Source organism: Pelophylax lessonae (assembly GCF_965119305.1).
Source record: "Pelophylax lessonae genome assembly, chromosome: 6".
NCBI lineage: Eukaryota > Metazoa > Chordata > Amphibia > Anura > Ranidae > Pelophylax > Pelophylax lessonae.
Window position 1 is genome coordinate 215,954,948 of NC_138773.1, and position 21,623 is coordinate 215,976,570.

General features: G+C 40.2%; 1 protein-coding gene across 35 annotated transcripts in view; it reads left to right on the forward strand.

Annotated features, from left to right (window-relative positions):
• UNC80 (unc-80 homolog, NALCN channel complex subunit) overlaps positions 1–21,623 on the forward strand; it is a 222,403-nt gene that overhangs the window by 72,059 nt on the left and 128,721 nt on the right. For 24 of the 35 annotated variants that reach the window (XM_082262331.1, XM_082262360.1, XM_082262361.1 and 21 more), the window contains 4 exons: positions 603–815; positions 2,551–2,722; positions 14,157–14,290; positions 18,683–18,848. In XM_082262331.1, coding sequence (XP_082118457.1) covers positions 603–815; positions 2,551–2,722; positions 14,157–14,290; positions 18,683–18,848 — 685 coding nt within the window. The remainder of the gene's footprint in view (positions 1–602; positions 816–2,550; positions 2,723–14,156; positions 14,291–18,682; positions 18,849–21,623) is intronic. The other 11 variants (XM_082262362.1, XM_082262350.1, XM_082262351.1 and 8 more) reach the window with 1 other exon arrangement.

Genomic DNA, 21,623 nt, shown 5'->3' on the forward strand with positions numbered 1-21,623 from the left:
TCACCTGGCATGTCAGGACAATTTTGATCATTGGAGGAGAGTACACTGAGTTCTCAGCACAGTTGGAGGACTGACTACCTGTGCTCTCCTGCTTAGTGAGGTCAGATTTTAATAGGAAAGCAAGCGGGACTAGGAGGAACACCAGGGGTTTCATATAAAGGAAGCAATACAAAGAGAACAGGATACTTTCTCATACAAGTATATTGTATAGCAGGCACATATCAGAAATATGAAAACAAACGCTTTAACTGTAACCCTAACGCCAAACTCCTGATTTGAATCCTGTCCCTTTGCTTAGCCCCTAATCGAATTTAACCTTTGAAAAATATACTTAATTTTTCTTTGCCAAAGCATCAGGCTATTCAGCAATAAAGGTCAAATTAATTCAAAGAAAGGGTTATACAGTTTCCAGGGATGTCTGTTTTTAGAGAACTAAATCTAAAGGTCTTGAGTTTTGGCTTACTAACATTTAAGCATTACAGCTCCATAAACCATGTAATAAATTCTAAAATTCAAATTCTATATTTCTTTAATTCAAAATCTACAACCTTCCCTATTGCTTACAGATTTGTATATTATGTTTTTCTCTCGCTGTATTGTAGGAGGCACCTGTGGTGGCAAGAGCTGCTCTCTTCCTGGAGTGTGCACGATTTGTGCATCGGTGTAATCGCGGAAACTGGCCAGAATGGATGAAAGGACATCATGTTAACATTGCCAAAAAAGGCCTTTCTCGTGGTCGATCTCCTATAGTGGGAAACAAACGCAATCAGAAGCTGCAATGGAATGCAGCCAAGCTCTTCTACCAGTGGGGAGATGTAAGTTGACTTCATAGTTGAGCTCTACAGACCTCTAGAGCTGGTAAGATGTCATTTTACAAAATGACCGATGATGGAATTCAAACGCTCAATAGTGAGTTTTAGAACTGGAATATGAGGTTTCAGTTACCCAGAAAGAGAAGTCTCAAGGTGAGCACAAACAAAAAGGTCCTGGTAGATTCAATTGCTTCATGGTCACTGAGGAAAATAATGACTAAATATTAGTAACCATTGTGAAGTTATATACAGCGCTAACCTTAGACTCCACTATTTAGTAAGCAGCCCTATACATTCCCTCACTCCAACTATCAAGAATCCTTAATACAGTGCAAAAAACAACAAAGTACTTAATCTAGAAGAATAAAATCATGTAACAAAATCTGAAAGTCCATTTGTCAGTGAAAGTTCAATCAATAAAGTGTCACAGTGCTATGTAGAGACAGGTATTCCATGCATTCATCAACCAAAGTTGTGATAGTTCATCATAAATCCTCAAGAGCGGTTCTGTAAAAAAGTGCCACCGTGCTGCGCAAATAATATTCCAAACGTGCAATCAATCCTCCTATGGTATGTTTCAATATTCCGCCACCTTAAAGTGTTACTAAACCCAGAACCTGCATTCACTATATCTGGTCTCCCAAAGTACACAGAATATGGAAATGCAATTCTTTTAGTCAATATAAGCTGCTAAATATCTTTCCTCATCAGCAGTATATAGCAGCCCTGTGACTTGTATCAGTTCATAGTAAAGCTTGTAGGAAGAGTTTTCATTCTCCCCTGACCCTCTGTCTGGACATGTCTGGACTGTGCTGATTGGCCCTGTGCTGATCACATGCACTCTCCCAAGAAAAAAAAACGTATTCAATAAATAACACACCAACCTGAGCATGTGCAGCTTGTCCCAAGCTCTGTATTATCAGGAAATATTTAGAGGACAGTGGAAGGAGGGGAGGATCAGAAAGACAGGATCACGCAGCCTTTATACACAATGCAGAGGATTTACCCCTTAGGTTCCACAGTGAATATAAGAAGCATACTTTACTTGCATATACAGACTGATTTTACTGTTGTGGGTTTAGTAACACTTTAATCACACAGGAAAACTCATCAGATTCCCATGACTACTCGCTACAGGTGAGTCATGTAGGGCATGAAAAATACAGCAGAGCTCCCAATCACTTTGACCTTCCTCCTCAGTGTTGGTTAACCAGCAATGTTTTCCCCATCCGGCCAATTAGCCATTACATAAGGAATTAAAAAGGGACTGACATAGTGTAAAATCTTCTACAATTTATTTGTTAAAACTATTAAAAGTGCTTACTCACATTTACAGATGCTAACCTCACACCAAGGGATATGCGCTCTTCTATACAATAAAAACCGCTAAGTGACTGCCTCCTCTAAATGTGTGTAAAAATTAGTAACTGCCTATAGAACTAATCAGGAGCCTGATAAAATATTAATGCTATACATGATGGTATGATCATTTTATGATATCATCCCGCTGATGGCATTACATCTGATCCATGTGATGGTGAAGAGGAAAGGGCAACCCATGCCATGGGTCTATTTTTATTTCAGAGCATAAATTAAACCTATATGGCAGTGAGTAAATGCTGTTTATTTTCAGGTGATGGGTGGCAGTACAGTTAATCAAAAGAAGGTGAAAATTATTTCTAAATAGTAGGCTCCTGGCCTCTAAATTGCTACATACATAATATTAATGTTATTTCAGGTAATAGGTGCCCGCCTTAATGAGGTTTGTCACAGCGAAAGTGAAAGTCCAGCCAATCTGCTAGGTCTTATCTATGATGAAGAAACCAAGAGAAAGCTGAGAAAAGAGGATGAGGAAGAAGACTTTTTAGATGACAGTAAGGAGAATCCCTTTACTACAAGAAACCCTGCTTGTAAGGAACTCTGCTTTAGGAGCACTCTATTTCTTTTTTTCTCTTGATAATTCTTGCTTGGATATTTCAGACAGGTTTATCACCTGTTCCTTGTTTCTCATATCAGATCGGCCAACAGTGTTTTTTATACCAAGTCAGGAAGTTTAAGGGATAACACTAGTCCTTTAAACTTCAAATTGTCCCAAGTCCTGACCTTGTGTAAAGAGCTTGCTATGGCTGGATCATCCTGAGTGACCAAGATGCAGGTGGCAATCCTACACCGAGGCTGTATGCACAGAACTCTTTGCACGTGCCTTTGGTAGACAGAGTAATAGAGGCCCCCAAAGTTACTCCTTGGATATCAGACTGAGGTAAAGTTTTCTAAACTCTCTTATCTATCTATGCTGATCTTCAAGTATATTATGGTAAAACTGGAAATTGTTGGGTTTTTAGCATTGCATGACAAAAGTAACAACAGCAACAAAATAAAACCATAAATAGCTTGGCCTCAGAAACAGGCAAAACATAAGTTTTTTAGTTTGACCACACCAGATGAGATCAATGTTTGTGTCACCACAATAATAGCACAGGAAAATACAAATTGAAGAAATATAATTATTGGATCTATGCATCCCGACACATTTTAAACATACCCAACAATCTCTAGACTAAAGAAAATGAAAATTAGCATTGCTTTGAAAGATGAATATGCCCAGTAATTCTATTGGAGAACTACATAGCATTGCTCTATGATGTCTCTGTGATCTTTATTTCTTTAGCTGAAATGGAATAAAGATTACAATGTAAATTATTCATAGCTTCTGCATCCCCTAACCTAAAGTGCAGCATCTGTTTGTGTCCAGATGGGTCTATACCATGTGCCTTATTGCTCTGTGGAAAATACTATGTTACATGTCTTTAAGGCTATTTCTGTGCAGTCTGTCTCCATATATTTCCAAGGCATTATGATTTAAATTATATAAACTAAAATAGAATTGTTTTACAGTCAGGTTATTTTCTCCTTAATACCCAAACCACAAATGTAAGCAAAAACATAAAAAATACAAAAGAATAGAAATTGTATTGTCTTATTGCTTAACATTGGTTCTGTTTAAATTCATCACCACTGAAGCATATCTACAAATAATGCCTTGGCCATATGTGTGCAAATTATAATTCTTCTAACTAGAAAATGCCAACATGTTAAACATTTTCTAGTTAGCAGCGATTTCTAGATAAAATTATTATACAGCTTTTGCAATGTTAAAACCTAAGGGTTGTGCTTACTTTAACTGGCAACTAACCTTATAATATTAAGCTAAAACAGCAGATAAAATGATTAAGTCACTGTGTATGAACCAGATGTTTTTTTAGTTTTTGTACATTCATTTAAGGTTTTAAAAACACTTTATTAGTAAAGAAATATAAAATACTGTGCAATGGGTGGTTCACATTTTGGGGTAATTTTTATTCTGGTCTGAAAAAACACTGATTACTAGAGATCCAATTTTGGTTTTAAAAGAAAAAAAAAAACAGAAATCATTTAAACTACTAGTGGCTAGTCACAATTAACTAACTTGTTTTGTAATGTTGAAGGACATTTCACTGCTTATCCAAGTGACATCTTCAGCTGGAAGAGTAGTGAAACATATTTCTGGGTTTTTTTGTCCACATAGAAAACCAAAGTCATACATTTTGAATATTATATTCATGTGACAGGTTAAGCTGGATATTATCTTACATAACATTTGGACATATATGGATCCGCCAACAATCTTACAGTGAGGGGAATTTATCAAAACTGGAGCAGAAAAGAATCTGGAGGAGCTGTGCATGGCAACAATCAGCTTCCATCTTCAGCTTGTTCAGTTAAGATTTGAAAATTAAAGCTGATTGGGTTCTATACACAACTTTTCAGATTCTGTCTGCTCCAGCTTTGATAAATTTAGCTCAAGGTCTCTTAGGCCAGTTTCTTCACTTAACAGGAGAGAGCTAGTTACAAGTGGGTTCTTTAAGTCTCTCAAAAGTTGAAGGAATTCCTATATTAGAGAGTTGGCATAGAAACAAGGTTTTCCCGTGGAGGATTTACCCTAATTTCTTGCTCTAGTAAAAACTCCCCTTACTTTCTTTCCCAGTGACAGGGGTTACCAGGACAAATAGAAATGCCTTTAAATACAATTCCAATGCATTATTCCTTATTGGCCCATTTCACCAAAAGTATTTAGCCAGTTGGTCATGCATTAGCCAGTTGGTCATGCAGTACCTTTAAAATTAAAATTAAACTAAATGCATTTTTACCACTGACTAGCATTCACCTTTCTTGAATACTGGGGCTACAAAGGTGAATAAGTAATTCAAATTGAACTCAATTCAAGATTAATAAAGCACAGTTTAATTCAGTGACGGATGGTTTAAAACGTAATTATAAGTACGTTTATGTAGAACTAACCTAGATATCTGCATCTATCTGTATATCAGCCTCCTTTAAACCTCTTCACAGCACTTAGGCCTGATTCACACCTATGTAGTTTGCAGTTTGCATATCCCAGGTGCATTTTGCATTTTTCAATACACGTTTTTAATCCATTGAAGTCTATGAAACCAAAAACCAGAAAAAAGTCTCTGGCCCTCTCCATAAAATGCACAGATGTGAATGTGACCCATAGGAAACCATGTTAAATGGACTGTAATGTGTTTCTGCAAAATTGAAAATGCACTAAAAAATGCATAGGTGTAAACCAAGCCTAAGACTGGGAGAGGGGTGGTCAATACTGGTAGACCAATACATGCTTTCAGAATAGGGGAAGAGGAGGACAGAGGGATGAAGGACCTAGAGAGATGACTTTATCAGTGTTATACTGTTCTTTTATTGTCCAATCGCAGGAAGGTGTGGGTTCTGGACCAGGCTATATTGCCTAAATGCAGAGTTATCTGCAGTAGTTTCTAGGATCTGGCTTGGTTGTCTGGCAGTAAAGCCTGCATGACAAGATTGGCTGAAGAGCATGTCAAATATTTTGGCGGGTAAAATAGATAATAGTTATGTATTTTAATTTTGTATTTAGCTGTGTGTTTGGAGTTCATTTTTATTAATTTTCTGCCAGCCACCTCATTTAACCACTTGCCCACCGCTCACATTGAGCGTACTGCGGCAAAGTGGCACGATCCTGTCCAGCGACGTAGACCTACGTCGCTGGACTCCTCCCCCTGTAGGCGGCGCTCCCGCTGTTTTCATTCACAGCGGGAGTCGGGCCAGGGGAGGAGCAGCGGCGATCGCCGCTGCTCTGCCCCGATCGTCGGGGAATCGAGTGAGGAGATCCGCCCGCCTGTGTAAACAGAGCGGGCGGATCTCCTAAGTGACAGGGACTGACAGATCGGAGTGTTCAGCATAGCTGGACATCCGATCTGTCCCTGTCTCACAAAGTCACCTCCCCCCCCACACGTCAGTAAGCACCAGGCATACATTAACCCCTCCCTCTCCAATAAAATTAACCCCTTCACTGCCAGTGTCATTTTTACAGTAACAGTGCATATATATAGCACTGATTACTGCAGTAATGTCACTGGTACCCCCAAAAGTGTCAAAAATGTCAGTCAAGGGTCCGATCTGTCCGCCGCAATGTCGCAGTCCCGCAAAAAAAATCGCAGATCACCGCCATTACGCGTTTAAAAAAAAACACCAAAAATGACAGAAATCTTTCCCTTTGTTAGTAAACGCAATAACTTTTGCGCAAACCAATCAAAATACGCTTATTGCGATTTTTTTAACCAAACATAGGTAGCAGAAAACAAATTGGCCAAAAATTAAAAAAAATTTGATTTTTACATTTTTTTTGGGGGGAATTTCATATAAAAAAATGTGAAAAATATTGTTATTTTTTCAAAATAAACGCTCTTTTTTTGTTTATAGCGCAAAAAGTAAAAATTGCACAGGTGATCGAATACCACCAAAAGAAAGCTCTGTTTGTGGGGAAAAAAAGGACGTAAATTTAGTTTGGGTACGGCGTCGCACGACCGCGCAATTGTCAGTTAAAGTCGCACAGCGCCGAATCGCAAAAAGTGGCCTGGACGGAAGACAGCAAAATCCTCCGGTGGTAAAGTGGTTAAAATCAATAAACATTCACCTGTGTAACTCTGGGTTTTTTTTTTTTTTTACTAATAATCAATACTTATATCACCTGGATGGAGAAATAAACTGTTCCAACTTTGTTAATCTTAGAAGAACCAAAACATCTGGATCATACATAAAAAACTAAAAAAGAATGTTGCACGTTTTGTGACAAAAATAATACAATTTTGTTCAAGTTAAAGTGACCATTTTATGCCGGTTATGTTGTCCATGTAATGGCTTTTTATGTTTTTTAATCATGTGTATGTGGGAATACTTGTATTATCAGATGTGCAACCAGATCAAATATAAGAAAAAAATATAGTATAATCATTTTTTAAAAAATGTCATTGATTATTATAAATTTGAATCAATTTGTTATAGTAGATTTTGCAAATTATGCATTTTTTATGTTTTCTTTAGAGAAATAATTTTGACTGTTGAATATGGGCAACCTGATGAATAAATCATCTTGCCTTGTTTTATACTCTGGTTGCACCTTTCTGACTGATTAACATTGCTTTCTTTTCTAGCTATAGTATATTGCATGCATCTCACATGCTGATTATTATATGGTCTTTGCATGCATACTATTGAAACATGTTGAGAATTCTGCCTATTTTAATAGTTTCTTAATAGTAAAATATCAAAAAGTATTCTTTAATGCCATACTACAGAATAGTGTAGGATACCAGAATATAGTATATTATATAAAATACATACTGTACATAAATAAATGTTACATGCATTGATATAGAGAAAGAAGGCAGAGCATTAAGACACTTGACATTTTTTAGGCCATTGTACTTATCCTACGTACTGGACAGGAGCCCAACACCAGCCATAGAGTAGATGAGGGTTAGAACATCTGTTAAATTTTGATGCTGTCTCTGTCACTATTGGGGAGATTTTCTCTCTGCTTTTATCATTCCATCAGTACAAGTAGTGAGGGGGGGGACTAACAAATGAAGGCACAACAATAAATAACTCTAGCTCTTTTTAGTAGAGTGGAGTGTGACAACTTTTTGTCAGGTCACTTCCTGTCCTGGTTGCAGCCTGTGTTTTAAGGTGTCACAGGGTGTCACTGGGACAGGAAGTGAGGGCAAATCTTCCCAACAGGGAAACTATAGCCAGTCATAGACAGTTCAAGTCTCAACCAGTTTAGCAGGAACCAGCTGAGATTTGAACCATGTATAGGAAGCTTTAATGTACCCAAGTTTAATGATTGATCAACTTGGGTACAACTAGCATGTAGGATTTTACATGTAAATATTGCTAGTGGCTATCATTGCCACTAGCAGCAATCACTGTGTTCTTCCCCCCCCCACTGGAAGAAAACAATGGCTATGTGGGAGGAATTCCCCCATTAGCACTGACCCATGGTTGCAGGAATGAAAATCTCTCCGCCTATGACCGGCTTAACTGTATGAAAACCTGGTAGAGGTACTGGGTTCTACCCACAACAAAGATTAAAAAACAAAAGCTGGGCATTGATACTCATTTAGTAGCCTTAGACAGTGGAGAAACTACCAGGGTCACACTTGCGACAGGACCCTGGTGTTCCGCCACTGTGGGGGGGCTGGCCAAGACCTGGCATCTCCCCTGCCCCTCCAGATAGCAGTTCACTATGCAGTGGGGGGAAGGGGGTGATCGGCAACTCCGTGGTGCCCGCGGCATCTCCCTCTGCCCCTCTGTCTAGCAGTTCACTCTATACAGTGGAGAGGGAAAAGGCCTCTGACCTGGGCAGGTATCGGCTCCATGCACAAGCAGAGCGACTCACCTGTGTACTAAAGCCACTGCCTGCCAGGGTCAGAGGCCCCTCCCTTCTCCACTATATAGCTGAACTGCTGTCTGGAGGCAAAGAGGGAGGGATGTGGCTGGAACCACAGTGCTGCCGATCAATATGTGCAGATGAGTGGCCATTGGGTGAGCAGGATACTGAAAGTAAACTGTTGTGTGTAGGGTACAGAGATGTGCTGGGGGTTTTAGGTGTGCTGGGGGAGGGGGGTTGGAAGTGTGCTGGGGGAGGGGGTTGGAGGTGCAGAGATGTGCAAGTGGGTACAGAGATGTGTTAGGAGTGTGGGGGGTGCAAAGATGTGCAGTGGAGTACATAGATGTGCTGGTGTTACAAACACTTGCTGTGGTTTACAATGGTGTGCTGAAGGGACACAGAGAGGATGCTGGGAGGTGCAGAGATGTGGGTACGGAGGTGTGAGGGGTGCAGAGATGTGCGGCAAAGTACATAGATGTGCTTGGAGGTGTTGAGGTGTGCTGGGGAATACAGATGATGCTGGGAGGTGTGTGGGGGGTGCTTAGGTGTTCTGAGGATTACAAAAGCTTTCTGGGTGTATGGAGGCAAACTGGGGGATACATAGGCATCTAGGAGGTTCAGAGGTATGCTGGGGAGAACAGAGGATTCTGGGAGGAGCAGAGGTGTGTGTAGGAGGTGCAGCGATGTGCAAGCGGGTACAAAAGTGTGCTGGGGGTATGGAGGTGTGCCAGGGGTACAGGGGTATTTGGGAGGTAAAGAGATGGGTGGGGGAAATGGAGGCGTGCTGAGGGGTATGGAGGCATTCCAGGGGGTGTAAAAGGGGTATTGCATTAGGTGGCTCTTGTAGAACCACACCAATTTTAAATGCCCCTCCTCTAATTAGAATACGTTCGCCACCTAAAATGGCTGGCTGAACACATAGAAAAAAAAGGTGTCCATGAAATTTTTTGGAAAGGTTGACAACTAGAAGGGGGCCCACTGCAGAACACATGAAAGGGTCCCACTGTGGGACCATAATAAAGGGCCCTGAAAATGGAGTAAAGGCCCCTGGATCAATGGGAAGGCCCATGAGACCAGTAACAAGGGCCCCGACATGGGGTCCCTTCATGGTTTCATGCATCTGGGGGCTTGAAGGTTCTAGTTACGTCTCTGGCCCCAGATGAAGTTCTCAAATTAAATATTTTTAAATTATATTTTAAAACTATATTACCTTCACCTACCTATATGAACTATATCTACCATCTCAGCCACATATATTCCACCATTGCTGTCCAAAGTATTTTCTTTCACTTTCACTCTTGGTGATAATGGTAAACAGGACAAATAAGTAGGGCAAATCTCCCTAATAGGGGCACAGACAGCAATAGAGACCCGATAGTTTTCTAATCTCTCTCCAATCTGCCTTTAGTTATACTTAAAGGTAGAACTTTGGGTAAGAACTTTTTTTTAATGCTGCCTGTCAGTTTTTTGGGGAGTTTTTTTGACATCTGTGTCTAATTGAGGAGATTTACCTTTCTGTCATATAGCCAAAACAAGCAGTGAGTAGAAATCCCTGCAAAATAAGAAAACTCTTGAGGCCCCTAGGTCACCAGAGCTAGTGTCCCCATTGGAAGATTTCCCCTCTATTACTTTTCTGGGGATTACCTCAAATTTGGGATTTTCTTTTACTTTCATTTTTAGTGATAATGGTAAAAAGTACAAATAAAGAGGGTGAATTACCCTAATGGGGGTACAGACAGCAATAAGAACATAATAGGTTGTTCTAATCCCTCACCATTCTATCCAAAACTAAAAAAAAGTTTTAATATTTTATAATTCTCTTCCGGGGTTGGGCACAGATGAGGATGGGAAAAAGGTAACCTGTGCTACATCACCCTCAATTAGGAACTGTCCAATTTGGCAGCAACCTTAACCTAGCACCCAGTTACCCAGTCCTTGGTCATACATTTATACCCTACAAGTTAATAAATTGTTGAACCCAAGTTGTTGACCCAAAAGGCATCATTTTTCCAGCATAGATTTAATTAAGGAACCTAACACCGTAGGTGACAGCTCTATTAGTTGTATGTTTCTTTTATAACTGGTCTTGTAAGGGGGATATCTGAGGAGCATTGTGGCTCTTTATAATATAGCAAGCCAAAAACAACCCCATGCGGTGCCCAGCACTTATTATCATGCTTAGAAAATGCAAATTTACAAACTCTGGAAGGCCTTATCATAGAAAGTTGGATTTCTGATTTTTAATTCAAGAATCAACCATAGGACAATTTTATCATGAAGTCTGTGTCTTATAAAGAAGGCGGTTTCTCAACATGTTTCACATTTCAGGACATATCTGACAGACTGTTCAATTATGGATCTTTATGAGCATCAATATATTTACATTTGAGAAAAAAATTAAATACCCATAATTACGCAGATATTGTCTTGATGCACACTATATAATGTAAATATATTCGTAAATGTTCAATGTCTGCAATGCCATACTCTTCCCTCATTGTTCGACATCTATTCTATTTTCACCCCTTGACTTTATTTATTTTATTCTTTCAGGTAGTTTTTTTTTTTTTTCATTTTTTATTTCTCATGCCTGTATCCTTTACATCTTTGCCTCCCCATAGTTTCACAATGAAAAACTGCACTCGGACAAAAGTCTGATGTGTAGCTATAGCACAAGCGGTCAACCCAGTGAGTGACCTCTGTGAATCATAAAGCAAGAAAGCAGATGCTGATTTAATCCTCCATGTAGCTAAAATTCTAAGGTCATGTGGAGGCATTAAATCAAATCCATACATTTAGTAGCTTACAATGGTTAGGAAGGGATGACAGAGCAGACATTTCAAAGTACCAGAAATCATTCATCATTCAGGTCATGTTCTATACTATGTCCCAAAACTGTCTTTATATAGCAGGTTTAAAGCTAAATGCCAAGCACAAAATCTCATGTATTTAAAGCTTTCATAACCACAAAACAAATAGAAACACTTAGAGTGCATCAAATACCTTTGCAAACCCAGTTATTATTTTGTTAAAGTATCAGTGATATCATGACTGTGCTGCACACAACCTTTGAGGAGCTGTTGAAGGTACCCAACAGGCCCCACCCACCATAGACTGCCTGCAAAAAACTAGAGGATGGGGGGGGGGGGCGTATACAAGGCCAGCCACCCTACACAAGGAGAGGGATCAGCAGTGACTTTATTAGTGGTCTTTATTACTTTATTACAGGAATCTCCTGCACAAGGGCAAAGTTTCACCCTGTATTACTGCACAGATCTGAAAGAAATACACTGAGCACATCACGATTTAAGTTAGCTTTTGGTACATAGGCAATATTTGCCTAACCTAGAGTTCAGCATTGAATACCACTAAATAATAACTGAAATTAGTTCCAGAAAGGGGCATTAAAGGAGTTGTAAAGTCAGAAAGTTTTTTTTAAATCATAAAGCTTTCTATGCATGCAGTATACTTACCTGAGCCCCCTCTTGATCCAGCGATGTCCACAAGTGCCTCGGCTGTCCGAGACTTTCCTTCCTTATTGGCTGAGACACAGCAGTGGCGCAATTGGCTACCGCTGCTGTCAATCAAAGTCAGTTAGCCAATAAGGAGAGAGAGGACGGAGCCGAACCACGGCTTTGTGTCCAAATGGACACACGGAGCTGCAGCTTGGCTCGGGGACCCCCATAGCAAGCTGCTTGCTGTGGGGGCACTCAACAGGAGGGGCCAGGAGAGCCGAAGGGGGACTCGAGAAGAGGAGGATCGGGGCTGCTCTGTGCAAAACCAACTGCAGAGAGGTATGTATGACATGTTTGTTATTTTTATAGAAAAAAATTAGACTTTAGTATCACTATAAAAGCCTTTCAATTCGTTTTAGATAAGGTAGAGAATGGTTCTAGTTTGTGTCAATAATTCTGTGTCCTTAAGGGGGAAATTACCCCTCACTACCTGTCATGTGACTGCACAAGAAGTTGGAGGAAACTGCCCCTGATGGACATAGACCAGAGTAAAAACTGACAGGGGTTCTTACTCTCCCCCACATTACTAAAAAAAACTCCTTTTATTGCTTGGTCTCCACTTAGTTCACATTCTTCTTTAGTCACACGAGATGATGTTACGCCGAGTAAATAGACACCTAACTTGTGGAGGGGTGACAAACTTCGGTACTTAAAAATTGCCATAAGCGACGCTTTAAAAAATTTTAACAGTTACCTGTTTAGAGTTACAGAGAAGGTCTTATTGCTCTCGCTCTACCGATCGTGGTAATACCTCACATGTGTGGTTTAAATACCGTTTACATATGCGGGCGTGACTTGCTTATGCGTTCGCTTCTCGGCGTGAGATCGGAGGGACGGGGCGATTACATTTTTTTTTTTCTTATTTATTTTATTTTTATTTTTTTTATTTTTACACTGTCCATTTAAAAAAAAAAATGATCACTTTTATTGCTGTCACAAGGAATGTAAACATCCCTTGTGACAGTAATAGGCAGTGACAGGTACTCTTTATGGAGGGATCTGGGGTCTAAAAGACCCCAAATCCCTCCATTGCACTTGGCATTTTGAATGCTGTTATTTTTTTTTTAAATCTGGCACCTTTAAGGCTCCAGTACTCGGAAGTGATGTCATGACATCGCTTCCAGATTACAAGATCTGAGACCCAATCAAAGCTGAATCCAGCTTTGTTCGAGTCTTAGGCAAGCCGGTGGATGTGCCGGCTGGTCGCTCAGGTCTCCCGGTGGGATGGGAGACCCAGGCAAGCCGCGCAAGGACGTCCCCTCGCGCTCCTTGTAATGACAGCCGAGCAGCTGCTCAGCCACATCGATTGTCATTACAAGAAAGCCGACCGTTGGCTCTAAACAACGGTTGCGGGGCTGCAGGCATCACCCAGGTACAACCCCCTGATTCCGAGGCTGCATATTTGCGTTCCGTCGGCATGAAGGGGATAATATCACTTTAAGTCTTTTACCTTTGAAAGATTATGATTTCTTTTAGGTTTAGTTTAATCCAGCTCAGGCAGTCTATGGAAACACTGCTTATAGGGTTAGCTGAACCTGCTAACATGGTCCTCTTATCAACTTGTACTGCATGTTGTTCGGCAGTAAATGTAAAAGATGTGATGCCTACATGGTTTGTTTACTATAAACTGTGTCTGACTGCGCTACTGTGGTTTGTAACCTTTTTTGAACTAGGCAGAACAATTTTCATGAGCAACTATCTTGACCATTACTACAGTGAAAGCTAATCACATTTGCCCTACCAATTTATAAAACAAAAATGTGATTTTAATCTTCATTTACTTAGGTAACATATTCAGAAAACAATGTTAAGTCAAGTTGATTGAAAAAAAATAAAAACTTTAGCAATACATAATAAAATGGGAGACAGACAAACATTTATCTTAACTTCAGTAAAAAGTTACAATATTTGGGACTGGCAAACCTGGATCCAAAGCCTAATATAAGTTCTTCTTTCCGACCCATGATGACTGATCTCTGGTGTTGGATGTCTGGTTATGTCAATCTCATGATGGTACATTTCTAAGCATCCACTGCTTCCCTTACCAAAAATATCAATTTATAGGTTCCGTAAACCCTACAAAGTGTGGCTGTCCTTTTGCTCTGAAGATGTCTGCATGTCAGCTACTCCTGGAGATCACCACTTTCTTAAGGGAAACATTCCCATGCCTGCCAAGGCCTAGGGCTGAGCCTCTTGTGGTATGTCAAATGCAACAACATATTATAATTTGATTTCGTTTTTTTTTCTGAATATTTATAATGACAGTAGTAGATTATTAGAAATAGATCAAATTCAAATTAAGCATAGAAAGTTTTTCATGCTGCATATCATAGAGATTAAATATGATCTAGAAATAATGTAATGTAAGAACTGTTGTTAAGTAACTGATCCAGCAATCATCTTCTGGACCATTTATTGATACAAACTAAAGGGAGAAACAATAAGAGCCATATATGCACTGCTCAAAAAAACTAAAGAAACACTTTGAAAACACATCTATTGGATTTAGGTCAAGCGAATGTGGGGGCCATTCATTGGTATTTATTCCTTCATCCTCCAGGAACTGGGTGCATACTCTCACCACATGATGCCAGACATTGTCATGCACCAGGAGGAACCCAGGACCCACTGCACCAGCATAGGGTCTGAGAATGGGTCCAAGGATTTTATCCCAATACCTAATGGCAGTCAGGGTGCCATTGTCAAGCCTGTAGAGGTCTGTCCAGACCCTTTCACATCTGTCACATGTGCTCAAGTTGAACCTGCTCTCATCTGTGAAAAGCACAGGGCGCCAGTGGCGGACCTGCCAATTCTTATGTTCAATGGCAAATACCAATCAAGCTCCATAGTGCTGGGCAGTGAGCACAGGGCCCACTAGGGGACATCGTCCCTCAGGCCACCCTCATGAAGTCTGTTTCTGATTGTTTTGTCACACATGTGGCCTGCTGGAGGTCATTTTGTAGGGCTCTGGCAGTGCTCATTTTGTCTATTCCTGCACAAAGGAGCAGATACCAGTCCTGCTGATGGGTTAAGGACCTTCTACGGCCCTGTCCAGCTCTCCTAGAGTAACTGCCTGTCTCCTGGAATCTCCTCCATGCTCTTGAGACTGTGCTGGGAGACAAAGCAAACCTTCTGGCAATGGCACATATTGATGTCAGAAAAAATATGTAGGGAAAAAATTCTTAGTTGCCTCCACCTGTAAAACCATTCCTGAATTAGCTCTCAGTCTGCTCAAAATGGTTTGGAGGGCAGGAGGCACTTTTTGGCGGAAGTAAGCCACTAAGCCGGATGCCAAGCGGTTCCGTCACAGATATGAATACTTTTTGAAGGCACTGTAGCAGAGTTTTGTGAAACACAATACTTTATGAACATACATACACTTTCTTTGGCAGAGATTTCAAATACAGTATTTCACATAAGTGAGTACACCCCTCACATTTTTGTAAATATTTTATTATATCTTTTATGTGACAACACTGAAGAAATGACACTTTGCTACAATACAAAGTAGTGAGTGTACAGCTTATATAGCAGTGTAAATTTGCTGTCCCCTCAAAATAACTCAACACACAGCCATTAACTACCGGCAACAAAAGTGAGTACACCTCTAAGTTAAAATATCCAAATTGGGCCCAAGTAGCCAATTTCCCTCCCCAATGTCATGTGACTCATTAGTGTTACAAGGTTTCAGGTGTGAATAGGGAACAGGTGTGTTACATTTGGTGTTATCGCTCTCACTCTCTCATACTGGTCACTGGAAGTTCAGCATGGCACCTCATGGCAATGAACTCTCTGGGGGTCTGAAAAAAAGAATTGTTGCTCTACATAAAGATGGCCTAGGCTATAAGAAGATTGCTAAGACCCTGAAACTGAGCTACAACACGGTGGCCAAGACCATACAGCAGTTTAACAGGACAGGTTTTACTCAGAACAGGCCTCGCCATGGTCGACCAAAGAAGTTGAGTGCATGTGCTCAGAAGTTCAGTGCATGTGCGTTATATCCAGAGGTTGTCTTTGGGAAATAGACATATGAGTGCTGCCAGTATTGCTGCAGAGGTTAAAGGGGTGGGGGGTCAGTCTGTCAGTGGCCAGAACATACGCCCCACACTGCATCAAATTGGTCTGCATGGCTGTCATCCCGAAAGGAAGCCTCTTCTAAAGATGATGCACAAAAAAGTCTGTAAACAGTTTCCTGAAGACAAGCAGGCTAAGGACATGGATTACTGGAATCGTGTCCTGTGGTCTGATGAGACCAAGCTAAACTTATTTGGTTCAGTTGATGTCAAGTGTGTATGGCGGCAACCAGGTGAGGAGTACAAAGAAAAGTGTTTCTTGCCTACAGTCAAGCATGGTAGTGGGAGTGTCATGGTCTAGGGCTGCATGAGTGCTGCCGGCACTAGGGAGCTACAGTTCATTGAGGGAACCCTGAATGCCAACATGTACTGTGACATACTGAAGCAGAGCATGATGCCCTCCCATTGGATACTGGGCAGCAGGGCAGTATTCCAACATGATACCAACCCCATGCACACCTCCAAGACGACCACTGCCTTTTTAATGAAGCTGAGGGTAAGGATGGTGGACTGACCAAGCATGTCTCCAGACCTAAATCCTATTAGGCATCTGCGAGGCATCCTCAAACAGAAGGTGGAGGAGTGCAAGGTCTCTAACATCCACCAAGAGGAGTCCAGTGGCAACCTGTGAAGCTCTGGTGAACTCCATCCCCAAGAAGGTTAAGGCAGTGCTGGAAAATAATTGTGGCCGCACAAAATATTGACACTTTGGCCCCAATTTGGACATTTCCACTTAGGGGGTGTACTCACTTTTGTTGCCAGCAGTTTAGACTTTAATGTCTGTGTGTTGAGTTATTTTGAGGGGACAGCAAATTTACACTGTTTTACAAGCTGTACGCTCACTACTTTATATTGTAGCAAAGTGTCATTTCTTCAGTGTTGTCACATGAAAAGATATAATAAAATATTTACAAAAATGTGAGGGGTGTACTCACTTTTGTGAGATACTGTATTTAAAACTGTTTTTTCAGCTTTTTGCCCAAATTCCTTCCTTACTGTGTGATACAGAAGAGCTTTAAAAAAAAACCCTTTCTTAGGCAGAAGTGAAAGTTAATGTATACTTTGAAAAAGAGGTCCTTCAGTTAATAATCATTTAATTATTGTTGTAACAGGGTACCGTATTTGCTGGTGTATAGGATGACTGGGTGTATAAGACGACCCCCCAATTTTCAAGTTAAAACATAGGTTTTGGGCTATACTCGCCATATAAGACTACCCCCCTTCTGTACCGTAGTGGAGTATAAAATGTGAGGACTACTTTACATGGCCTAAAACAAACATCCCTATTAATCTCCAAGCAGGGTAAGTACACAAACATCCCTATTAATCTTGAAGCAGGGTAAGTACACAAACATCCCTATTAATCTCGAAGCAGGGTAAGTACACAAATGTCCCTATTAATCTCGAAGCAGGGTAAGTACACAAACGTCCCTATTAATCTTCAAGCAGGGTAACTACACAAACGCACCTACCGGTATTAATCTCCAAGGTAAGTACGCAGGGTGTAATCTCTCAAAGCGCTGGCTGGATGTGTGGGAATATTCTACTGGTATGTACCATAGCTTCGGCTACATACACTATACCACATTGTGCCAATCACGGTGAGGGATGTATTCTATTATTGAATACAAAGCCTGCTCGGATTGGTGGAGTCAGAGAGGTGGGCTGACGATGTTACTCTCTCTGACTCACTCTGACCAATCCGAGCTTGTTTTGTACTTAATAATTATTACATTGCTCACCGTGGTTGGCTCAGCGCGCATTATCAGCCCGCCTCTTTGACTCCGCCAATCCAAGCAGGCTTTGTATTCAATAATAGAATACATCGCTCACTGTGATTGGCTCAGTGATGTATACTGTATGTAGCTGAAGCTATGGTACATATCGGTAAGTATTCCCGCACATCCAGCCAGCGCTTTGAGAGATTACACCCTGTGTACTTACCTTGGAGATTAATAGGTGCGTTTGTGTAGTTACCCTGCTTAGAGATTAATAGGGACCTTTGATTTGGGCCATGTAAAGTAGTCCTCACATTTTATACTCCGCGTATTAGAGGACCCCCCTATGTTTGGGGGATGTTTATAAGGTTAAAAAGTCATCTTATACCTCGGCAAATACGGTAAATCAGCAATTGAAAACAGTTATATTGCCCCTTACATAAGTCTCAAGGTCCTGTATTGCCTTTTGGTATTTAAAAGTGATTTCTGAACTTTGCCTGAATATCAAAAGTCAAAATAACATCCAGAACTCCTCCAGCATGTGGATTTTACATTGTCATACAGTTATTTCAACAGTCCTGTCCCTGCATTGTGTGCTCATCTAAAGGTCTTCTTGTGTGATAGCACAAATTTGTGTATGTGTGTTAAAGAATGATCTCTGAGTGGTTGGATTATTGTACACAATTCCCCAAATAATATTTTTATGTTCACCCTTAGTGGCCACAGCTTTGAAAAAATGCATTCATTATTAAACCTAAGCAAAGGCAAACTTGTAACATTGTTTATGACCCTGCATAAGGATCTGGAGACTTGTAGACTCCGTCTGGATCCAGAGATGGACCGGCACAGATATGAAAGGAAAATCAGTTTTGCTGGAATCCTTGATGAGAATGAAGATTCTAAAGACTCCCTGCACAGTAGCAGTCACACCCTGAAGTCAGACACAGGATTTGAAGAAAAGAAAGGTATGGGATAGAATGAACTCATTAAATACAATTATAATCACACAATGTTTTTTGGCTTTTACCAGTGTGTTTTTTTATTTTTATTTTGTTTGTGAATGATATTATTTAAAGAAGACCTTGCAGATCTGAAAAAGCAGGAAGAGACTGCCAAATGTATTAATGTATTTGCTTAAATATCAGGACTTCATTACTTCTATATACAGCTATTAGGCGAATTCACTAAAGGCAAGCAGGCTGTTTACTTTGCAAGGGAAATGTGCCTTAGCTTAGAGAATGAGGGGAAGCTCTGCTGACTTCTTTCATCCAGTCAGGTGTAAACAAATATACTGCTTTTATAAATTTTCCTTGCTCAAGACTGGGTTTTCTTTGCAAAGTCGATTTCCCCCACATTCACTAAGCTAAAGGGAAAATTCCATTGCAAACTGCACATTTGCTTGCAAAGTAAATAACCCATTTGCATTTAGTGAGCAGTGGAGGGGATTTACTAAAACTGGTGCATACATAATCTGGTGCAGCTGTGATAGTAACCAATCAACTTCTGATTTTTCAGTTAAGCTTCGACAACAAATCCTAGAAGCTGATTGGTTACTTTGCACAGCTGCACCAGATTCTGTGTGTGCCAGTTTTAGTAAATCTCTCCCAATGCCTCTAACCACCCTCCCTTATTCTGGGCCACGAACATGCTATGTAATGTACAAAAATACAATGTTGCTTTAATTTTAAGTACTTTTAATTATGTGAACAAAACAATAAGATAGTTAGGTCAATAATGGGTAAATAAAAAGACCTTCCTTCCCAGTTTGTCTCATATAAATATACCGTATGCAATAAACAGTGGGGCATTGGTTTGCCAGTAGATATTTAATTTAGTTCATAATAACTATCTATGTTTTAACTCAGTGCTATGAAAAATAGAACTGAGGAAACAGTAATTTATTAAATCAGTAACCATTTGCTGCAACGTGACACTTAGAGAAACCTTGTCACCAGATCTAACATTTACTTTAAATGCTTTTTTGCAGATACATTACTGAGTCATCAATGTGTCCAAATAAAGTGTTACCTTTTCTTTAATTTATAACCCTTGGAAATCTAAAGCAGCACTAAACCCTTCTGTCCTTTACAGCTACAGTTTGATGTGCAGTTGTGATGGTGCTCATGTGATCAGTTAGGACACTAGCTATTTGATGGCTTGACAGTTTGTTTGGGAGCACCAGCAGCTGTGAGGGTTATCTTTCATGGTAAAGGCCCGTACACACTTGACGGAAATAGGTCGAAATATCCTCCGATTTTTCTCTCTCATGCTCATCGTTCATTACCGTTTTAGTTGACAGTGCATAAATGCTCACGAAATTTCTCGTCCGATTTTTTTTTTTTTTGGCATATTTGTTCCTAGACTTCCGGGTTGTCAGCAACTTCAGATCATGCGCGGTCTTTCGTATCCGATTTTTCACGGACGTACTGCATACACATTAAACGAAAATTGGCCGTCTGGGGATGGACAATAAAAATTTTGGTGTTTGTCCCTCTGTTTTTTTTCGATGAAAATATCGGCATCGGCTGCTGAAAGCCTACACACGAGGCGAAAATCGTACGATGTTACATTGGACGGGAATTTTTGGCAGATTTTCTACTAGTGTGTACCCCACTTAACCCTCCTCTTATGTTAGAATTCCGTTACTATCCATGATGTTAGGGTCAGTTTTGACCCGTGTTTTAAATCAGCCATAAAATACCCTCTGAATAATTATTTATCATCAAATTTGTTTCTTACCTCTTGGTTACCTTGTTAGGCTTCTTTATCCTTGAAAAGATTGGTTTTAATATTTTTGGTGTGACCCCTAGACCTTTCTTTTGATAGCATACCTCTCATTGTCAAATTTAAAAAATGGTAAAATAAAGTCAGCAACTCTGAAATGAATTTGTCCTATGTTTCTTCACTTTATTTAGAGAAGCAGACAAGCAGGAAAAGAGATAGGCCCCTCCCTAACTACAGCTCACAGGGTTGAGAGGGGATTGGCTGTCACTTTTACTAAGCAGAGAGAGTGTTTATGATTTCAGTTTTGGCACTTATTAGTGTCCTAAAATCCTATATTATAACTGGGTCAGAATTGACCCTAACACCATGAACGTCTTAATTTTCACCACAGTATTTTATAATTTAGTGAAAAGGATTATTTTTCTATTACATTGTTTAAATAGAGGTTCCCGACAAAGTAAAAAAATCTTGATGCAATAAACAAATTTATGTGATACTTATAGACATTCAAAACCTGAAAACGGGTCAGTTTTGACCCTAACACAAGAGGAGGGTTAAGGCTTGAGTGCAGTCTTGGCAAACAGTTAAATCAGTGAGTTTAGTTCTACTTTAATAAGAATAGGACAATTTCCCCTACACTACATTACCCCTTCCTGCAAAGCTCCTCGCTGAAAGTGACAGTGAGAGCCATTAGCACATTTACAACAGTTAACAGTATGGAGGGTTTTCTCACAATGCAGCCCTGAAAGTTATGGAACAACTGTCCTTTGCTGTCAGAACTACATGATTAAAAAAAACTTTACTTACTTGGGACACCTGCAAGTATGTCCCGCTCTCAGTCTCAGCACTGGGAGAATCAAAATTATCAACTCTCACAACCAACAGAGCCACTTGGTTATAACTGTAAGGAAAGTTTGCAGCTCTGACAGTTCTGGAGGGGGTCTATAAGCAGAACTAAACCTATCGATTTAGGTGTCTCCCAAAACAGTTAACATTCAAGTCATTCCATGAATAAT